At 35.7% G+C, this 9482-nt stretch overlaps 1 protein-coding gene across 1 annotated transcript in view; it reads left to right on the forward strand.

Annotated features, from left to right (window-relative positions):
- Positions 1–3742: 3742 nt before the first annotated feature.
- The window catches only part of LOC107741311 (acidic mammalian chitinase-like), a 7626-nt gene continuing 1886 nt past the window's right edge, over positions 3743–9482 (forward strand). Inside the window, exons 1-7 of the mRNA XM_016554005.1 lie at positions 3743–3822; positions 3916–3942; positions 5621–5825; positions 5958–6014; positions 8164–8329; positions 8836–8960; positions 9132–9255. Of these exons, the coding sequence (XP_016409491.1) occupies positions 3795–3822; positions 3916–3942; positions 5621–5825; positions 5958–6014; positions 8164–8329; positions 8836–8960; positions 9132–9255 (732 nt within the window). The 5' untranslated portion in view covers positions 3743–3794. The remainder of the gene's footprint in view (positions 3823–3915; positions 3943–5620; positions 5826–5957; positions 6015–8163; positions 8330–8835; positions 8961–9131; positions 9256–9482) is intronic.

The following is a 9482-nucleotide window of genomic DNA, read 5'->3' on the forward strand; positions in this document are numbered from 1 at the left end:
CATGTGTATTCCAATGTTGAGAGCAGTCAGTGAGAAAATATTTTGCTGTAATGTTTACATCCTATACTGTGTTCATTAACTAGGATGTTGCTGGAATCAGTACAGCCAGAGACCCCTGGTTTTCCAATACCAGTGCTGTGAGGAAGGATGCTACGGTAGGCCAAGCAGAGACAGGGAAGAGTATGGTAGAGGTAGGAAAAACTCAACAGACAGACAGTGACAACAAAGAACAACATACTGTAGAGAATGACAGTAACAGCAGACAAATGGCATAAACAGACAGCACACAGACTCTACAACATCCTCAGATTCTTTTTCTTTTGTTTTTACTGTGTGTGTAAATTTTTTTTATAAACGTGTGCTCTTTAAAAAGTAGTAAGCATTGTTTGCCAGACACATACATTAAATGTTTAAATATCTGTTACATATATGGTACTGCTTATATTATTTCACCATCTGTACACAAATGTAAGTATAGTGAATGCGTGTCCGTGGGTGGGGCTGTGTCGGTGTGGTAATGTGGGCTGGTGTGGCTACAGTGCCAGGGCTGAATTTTTGTCCCAGTTCGCCCCTGCTTCCAAGTCTTCTGACTGAAGTCATATTACAGATTTGTGTGAGGAACAGACCAAAGTATAATCTTGCCTTCCCCCGAATCTCACATCTATTCCACATACGGGGTTTGAACTACATGAGCATAAGTAAGCAATAACACTGTTTTCATATTTATATGACCTGTCACGTTAAGGGCCCGTTACAAGGCTGATAGGCCAATATTCTCCACTAGAGGACAGAGTGAACTGACCAGATCCTAAACACGAGCTCTACTACAAACATGGGCACGCTTACACAACCTGTATTCAGACATTGAGAAACTACAGTCTCTGTAAGTTGTATATTATGTTTAGTTTTTATTATGAAACAGAAAAAAAACATGTCTAACAATACCAGTGCTGATAATCATGTACATTTACAGAAAGGGTAGTACAAGTTCAGAGATTTATTTCATTTTTGAGTCACATGTTTGAGTAATATTCATAATACAGCATTCTGTGCAAACCTAGAAGGAAGTTCACAAGCAGGGAAGTGAAATATTGCCACACTGTTTAATGACTGTTTACTTCTCATACTTCAATGTGACAGTGTTTTGTAATGGATTATTTTATATGCTTAGACTTGTTCCTTTTTTCCTCTTGTGCAAATTTAGTCATTAAATGACTAAAGCAGTTTTTAAAATCTATTATACAATGATTCATTTGACCCTGGGAGACCAAGTCTAATTGTGTCAAAGATTAAAGGATTAGTTCACTTTCAAATTAAAATTTCCTGATAAATTACTCACCCCCATATGTCATCCAAGATGTTTACGTCTTTCTTTCTTCCGTCGAAAAGAAATTAAGGTTTTTGATGAAAACATTCCAGGATTATTCTCCTTATAGTGGACTTCAACGGCTACCAAACGGTTGAAGGTCAAAATTACAGTTTCAGTGCAGCTTCAAAGCGTACTAGACGATCCCAGACGAGGAATAAGGGTCGTATCTAGCGAAACGATCGGTCATTTTCTAAAAAAGAATACAAATTATATACTTTTAAATAGTGCTGGGCGGTATACCGGTTCATACCGAATACCGGTGTTTATTTTTGTTATGATATAAATTTTTTAAATACCGCAATACTGGTGTATGTCGCTTAAACAATGTTCGGAACGCGACACTGTTTGAAAGGGATCTCTTTTCACTGTTGCACTGTGGTGAGGGAACGAAAATATGGTTAACACCCGGTCATGCATGAAAAAAAAAATACCGTCATGTACCGTGAAACCGGTATAATTTTGAAAAATACCGTGATATAAATTTTTGGTCATACCGCCCAGCACTACTTTTAAACCTCAAACGCTGGTCTTGTGTAGCTCTGCAATGTGCATGCGTACTCTGTGCAGTCCCGTTCGAAACAGTTAGGGTAGGTCGAAAAACCCCCATCTCATTTTTTCCTCCAACTTCAAAATCGTCCTACATCGCTGCAGAAGTACCGACCCAGTGTTTACAAAGTGAACATGCAAAGAAGGTCAAAACCCTTTACAAAAAAACGGTAAAACAGCGATGTAGGACAATTTTGAACGATTTTGAAGTTGGAGGAGAAAATGAGATGGGAGTTTTTCGACATACCCTAACTGTTATGAACCGGAATGCAGAGTTCACTCAGAGCTAGACGAGATGAGCATTTGAGGTTAAAAAGTATATAAATTGTACTTTTTTTTTTTTAGAAAATGACCGATCGTTTCGCTAGATAATACCCTCATTCCTCGTCTGGGATCGTGTAGAAGCTTTGAAGCTGCACTGAAACTGTAATTTTGACCTTCAACCGTTCGGTAGCCATTGAAGTTCACTATAAGGAGAATAATCCTGGAATGTTTTCATCAAAAACCTTAATTTTTTTTTGACTGAAGAAAGAAAGACGTAAACATCTTGGATGACATGGGGGTGAGTAAATTATCAGGACATTTTAATTTGAAAGTGAACTAATCCTTTAAGGGATAATGTCTGGGTTAAGCACATAATACATTCAAATTCAAGGTTACCATACTTAACCTTACCATAGGTTAACATTGTCATTTGGAGTCAATTGGAGATTTCAACTCCTGTGCAAATGAAAGTGGCAGCTGTGATCATCCTGTCAGTTTATCGGGCCATAAAGATAAGCATAGCCATACAGAACAAGTGTTAAAGAATAACCTGACATTATCTTTGACATTTCCTTTCTTCATTGTGGTTCTCATATCAAGGTGTGTAAATCACTGGTTGTGACCCTGCTCAACAATACAACAATATGGACTGTGGTAGGTTACCTTGTACATTTGTTTTGGTAGTGCATGTCAACATCTGTTTTATCAGTTACTAAAGAAAGCCTTTTGTAACACAACCTCCAAGTTGTGTGCCAACAGGATGACATGTAAGACTAATGACTCATATTTTCTGTGTTTTGCCTCTCTCAGTACACTGTATAAGGAAAAAATTGCAGAAAAATGGAAAAGGTTCTGGTAACTTTCTGTGGACATGGCATTGTACACTATGAATATGTTCCTCTAGTTGCTATGGATAAAATGTAAATCTAAGGATATTTTACAGTCTTTTTTGATTAACATATTTTTTTTGCAGTGGATGTAATTTTGGATCAGTATACATTTCAGGGCTCGAAATTAACTTTTTTACTTGGTAGCACTGGTGCTCCCAACTTCAAAAAGTTAGGAGTGGAATTATTTTTGTTGGCGAAATAGAGCAAAATGAGGAAATATAGTGTCTAAAACGTAAGTCTCTTAATATTAACTTATTTTTTATTGAACAGTTGTATAAAATCAATATCACATTTGTAATCATGCTGATTTTTGGTCGCAATTTCGAGCCTTGCATTTTATTCCATAAGTAAGACTTAATATGTTTTGAGAGGGCCAGTGTCTTTGAAATGACTCTTCAAATTAGGCACTTAATTCATTGAACTGAGTCATTAAAGTTTGAACAATGAAACAAACGCACCTACAATCACAATGTACAAAACCTAAAGACTGTTATAGTGCAATGATCCATCTCCTAAAAATGTATTGTATGTAACATCAAGGGCAGATGACAGGGAACTGCTATTTTAGGGAAATACCTGTGTGTTCTTGTTTTTAGTTAATCATTGGTAATTGGGAGTAATTGGGAACAGGGAGTTCTGTGTGTTGGGGGTTATATAAACAATAACTTCTGTCTTTCATACAGCAGTAGCAGACAGAGTTTCTTGACCGATACGACCATCACAATATGACGACCAAATTCATTTTTCTAGCTGGTACGTGATTGTTGATCTTACAGAATTATTTTTTAAGAGCTTCATGGCCTTGGAGTGCTTTAAATGTTAACATTTCTTTTTATCTTGTTTCAGGCTTTTCCCTGGCATTGTGTCACTTTGGTAATTTTCTTTTCATTTGTTGTTTCATTCCTAAATATGTTCAAAAATCACTATATACTAATACTACTAACAATAATAATAATAATAATTTATCCATTCTGCTAACCGCTTTTCTTATGTAGGTGCATTGAAATATTAAATATAATAACAATTGCTTTTAATAATATTTTTTCATGTTTATTGTAATTAATAATTGTATATTATATTACTATATATTATATTTAGGGCTGGTAAGCGATCAATTTTTAATCTAATGATTAATTAATCTAATTAATCGCACATCAAATTTGGCTGAGAAATTACTCCCAAAAGATCATTTAAAGTCATTGTTGTGTAAAGCATCAAACAGACATTACAAAAAGTAGCTTCAGCAAGAAATATTTTGTTTGATAACATTTATTACATATACTCTTTTGGACCATGAGGGTGAGTAAATGATGACACAATTGTCATTTTTGGGTGGGTGAACTATACCTTTAATAATTTATTTCATTAATTGTATTATTATTATTACTATGGAAATATGAAATTATTTCTTTAATTAAATGAATTATTCCTCGTCTGGGATCGTCTAGTACTCTAAATCAGGGCTGTCCAAACTCGGTCCTGAAGGGCCGGTGTCCTGCAGAGTTTAGCTCCAACTTGCCTCAACACACCTGACTGGAAGTTTCTACGCCTAGTAAGAGCTTGATTAGCTGGTTCAGGTGTGTTTAATTAGGGTTGGAGCTAAACTCTGCAGGACACCAGCCCTCCAGGACCAAGTTTGGACAGCCCTGCTCTAAATAATAAACTAAAACTGCAAGTAGGTGGTGGTAATTGTCTTAATGATTAAGTCATCGAGTCATTTATTCATTCATTTGATTCATTCAAATGGCTGATTCATTCAGGAGTGAAGTAAATGGTTCTTTATGAATGGTCCATTGAATCATTACTTGTTCGATTTGAAGCGGATCATCACCATCAGACCGATCGGTGTTTGTGACATCAAAGTACCTCAAGAGCTATAGAGAGCAGACGACTCCGCATGCTTTTGAATCGCGCTCGCGGGCCTTTGATGTCATACACCGATCGGTCTGTGCAGCGCCGCTTCAAATCCAACGCGCTTATGTCCAAAGGTTCAACGCGCAAAATGGTTCACTCAATTCGTTCAAAACGTGCATTAAGAAATTAAATGCCGCTGTGTGTTGATCGGAGACGAACAGTTCTGCTTTGCCTTTATATTTTCGTTGGCAAAATTGAGCAAAACCGACATTGTGTCTAAAATAACACAATATTAACTTCTTACTTACTGAACTGTTGTATAAGATCAGTATCACATTTGCACTCGTGTGATATTGCATGCACTTAGCCTATTGCTCGTGTGATATTGCTGAACTATATGATGTAAATATGAGACAAACTCAAACAGGGGCATTTTTGCCCCATATTGTGAATTTTAGGGACATTCTAACTACGTTCTCTATAGGCTCCATCACGCAGTGAGTTGTTGCCCTGCCTCATATTTGTCATCAGTCAATTGTATGACATGTAAGATGACCCACATAGGTCTGGCCTAGGGCGGGGCAAGTGCGTTAAATGCCTTATTTTAACGTGTTATTTTTCACCGTAATTAATTAATCTAATTAACGTGTTAAATTACCAGCCCTAATTATGTTATGATTTTATTTATTTATTTCAGGATGGGCCTCCCAACTCGCATGCTACTTCACAAACTGGTCTCAGTACAGACCTGACGTTGGCAAGTACCTGCCAGAAAATGTGGATCCACATCTGTGCACTCATTTAATTTATGCCTTTTCCGTCATTAATCAGGCGAATGGGTTGATCAATTACGAATGGAATGATGAAACTCTCTACAAATCTTTCAATGGACTAAAGGAAAAGTATGTATCTAATGTTTTGTTTGTGAATGAATCTGATAATAAAATAGAATGCATTATGTAATGTAGTTTTGAATAATGATGATTTGTCAGAGAGCAATACAGAAAATAATGATTCGATATTTGACTTGACAGAAATCCTAACTTGAAAACTCTCTTGGCTGTCGGAGGATGGAACTTTGGCACAACTCGGTAAGAATGCTGCTCAAAACACTGAATTTTAGGGATGTGTGATTAAACATAACTGTTTATTTCATTTTCATGAAACTTCTCGACCCAAATTCAGGGGGCTGTTTCATAAAACTAGTTTACCAAATAAGCCAGGCTTATTTCAGTTATTCATTTCACTTATTGTCACTTGATTTGGTTTTTCCGAAAGCAAAATTACCATAGCTCAGTCACTGTGGCAACTTATGTTGGGAAACTATCCTGGTCCAGGGCAGGCTAACTGCCAGGCTAAGCTTAGTTCCAACACTGATATTGATACGCATTGATATTACCACTGACTCTCTCACATACAATTAGTTGACTTTATTATTAGTCCAAAAATAAAAGCATACAGAAAATGCAACTTAAATAATCAAATAAATAAAAAAAACTGGCTACAACCAACTGTATTTAATGTATTGTGCCCAAAATGTAATGATTTACAGTTAGGTCTACTGCTATCATAAAAATACACATATGTAGGATTGAAATTCTACATGTCACATTTAATGTCCAAAAACAAATATTTTAGCAGAATGCATATTTTATTCAGAATTATTGCGCTATTATTCTAATATTATTCTATTATTTGCTACGTGTAGCCTACTGCGTTAGGCTAACCGAGACTTGTCATTTGCACTTATATATTGTTGCTCTTTTGTTAGTTTTGACTGCTTTTATTGTCCTCATTTGTAAGTCGCTTTGGATAAAAGCGTCTGCTAAATGACTAAATGTAAATGCAAATTATTCTATTACGTTCCATCTATTTAGTGCGCAGCAGCGCTCGCTCACGCACTCACGTAAGCCTTGCCCACTCCTGACAGCAAAATGGATATATTTGCATGACTTTCTAACATTTACAGATGAAAAATATACCTGTGACCAGTGTTGCCAACTTAGCAGGTTTGTTGCCAAATTTAGCAACTTCTCAGACTACCCTTGCTACTTTTTCTACCAAAAGCACCTAGCAACAAATTTTGCAATTTTATAATTTATTTGGCAACATTTAGCAACTTTTGATAAGTGACTCATACCATAAAAGGCACACATTTTCCATCCAAATTACACAAGAGGAAACCAAAGATGCCTAGCAGTAAACAAATCACGTGAATTAAGTTAGCTGTTATTCGCAATTGTTCAATTTAATAATAATAATAATTTAATAACTGAATAATTGTTCATTTATGAAACACCTTGTGAGTAGCTTGTACCTGCAATTGTTGATCAGTTAGTACACTGTAAGAAAAATATCTAGAGAAATGGAAAAGGTTCTAGTAATTCAATTCAAGTTTATTTGTATAGCACTTTTCACAATACAAATCGTTGCAAAGCAGATTTTAATTGTCCAAGACATTATCTGTTATCCATTTCCCATTATCCGTTGTAACCCTGTATCCCCAAAATGCAATGTGTAATTTCAAATGCAGGTTAAAAAAAACCTGTGAAAAATAATTACAGAAAATTCCTTCATATTAACATAGTAGATTGTGCTCTACTTTTACAGACTTTTATTAGAGTGTAACTTAGGCTACACTGCTTAAAACTACAATTGTTCAGAACGTGCAGTTTTACTAGTTTACTAGCTAATAAAAAAAAATGTGTAAGTGTTAAATAATTCAATGTGTTTACAATTAGTTGTTTATATTTTAATATTGCATTATACATATTATTTTACAAACAAATCTAAATTAACATATCAAATATATTTTTTGCTGAGATTTGATGCAGTGAAACAATTTTGCTTTGTGATGATGTCATCGTGCAATGACATCACAACATCATTTAGCTACTTTTAGCAACAAATCAACCTTCCTTTAGCAACTTCACCTGAAAATGAGTTGGCAACACTGCCTGTGACGTGTCAGTTATGCACTGAGGAAAACACAATGTCTCAAATGCATTAAACAGCACAAATATTCACTGTTTGCCATGGTGGATCGATTTGATCCATGATAAGCGTGCACATCAAATTATCCTGACTCATTGAACCTGAATCGAATTAGTGAGATTGCGTGGACTTAAATGGTAGTTTATTAAACCGCTTTAGTCCCGATTGATTTGTTAGGTTATTTCAAGTCAGGTTTTGGACTTTAATCCCCGCTTTTCTTAGCGTCTTTTATGAAACACCCCCCAGGTTTACTATCATGGTGTCCACATCAGCAAACAGGCAGACGTTTATTCAGTCCTCCATCACATTTCTGAGGAAACATGGCTTTGATGGTCTGGATCTGGATTGGGAGTATCCGGGTTCCCGTGGAAGTCCTCCAGAAGACAAGCAAAGGTTCACTCTGCTCTGCAAGGTACTGCAGTATTTACAGATTTTTTTTACACAATACAGTAGTTTTTAAAATCTAAATGATGCTGTTTACAGGATGAGATGATAACATGGTTGAATGCTTAAGTAAAAAACAATAAAGATAATCGATAATCAGAGAAAGAATGATTATGCATGTACACAAATCCACCGGTGAAAATACTCTTTTCTTTTTTAAGTATTTGAACTCCACAAATTATAAGAACTCCACAAGTTTGTTTTAGATCTCAAGGGGGCTGAGCATCTTGAGCTTCAGTGAAAGAAAAACATCTGACCATCTGTAAAAAGAGTCATGATCAATGCCACAAATTTAATAAATTGATAAGTGGCCTAGAAATAGTGTAAAATGTGAAATATGTCTTATTCATTTTACCTCATAACATTTAAAAAAAAAATTAAATCCAAAATCTTTCTGTTTATTTCCAGATTTATATTAGATTTTGAATCCCAGATTCAAAATTGTTTCATTATAATTTACTTTGACTGTAACAGGAGCTCTTGGAAGCTTACGAGGCAGAGAGTGCTGCCACTGGACGCCCCAGACTCATGCTCACTGCTGCAGTGGCTGCTGGGAAAGGAACCATTGATGCTGGTTATGAAATTGCAGAAATTGCCAAGTATGTCTTCTGAAGAGTTTTTATTCACTTTGAATCATGAAATATGAATATGTTTTGGACAGCATACCTTAAAATATCAATCAAATGAATATTTAATGATTTTATTTGGTTGAATGTCTTGAGTCTGAACTGATGACTTGATGAATTTGCGTTTACCTTCTGGTAATGCAGGTATTTGGACTTCATTAATGTGATGACCTATGACTTCCATGGCTCATGGGAAAATGTCACTGGGCACAACAGTCCTCTGTACCGTGGCTCTGGAGACACAGGAGACAACATCAACTTCAATACTGTAAGAAGGACTTATATCCAACTGTATTCTTGGCTTCTGAAATATAACATCATGTACAGTCATGGCCAAAAGTTTTGGCAGTGACATAAATTTTGTGTTTTGTAAAGTATTGCTAACAAGAACACAATGATTGCAAGCGCTTCTTCCCTCCTTTTATAGTAATCAGTCTGCTCTTACAATCTAATTAGTATGATAGTGATTTCACCTGACTAGTACTCATTCACACT

The sequence above is a fragment of the Sinocyclocheilus rhinocerous genome, unplaced genomic scaffold (genome assembly GCF_001515625.1).
Source record: "Sinocyclocheilus rhinocerous isolate Xijiao unplaced genomic scaffold, SAMN03320098_v1.1 scaffold1758, whole genome shotgun sequence".
NCBI lineage: Eukaryota > Metazoa > Chordata > Actinopteri > Cypriniformes > Cyprinidae > Sinocyclocheilus > Sinocyclocheilus rhinocerous.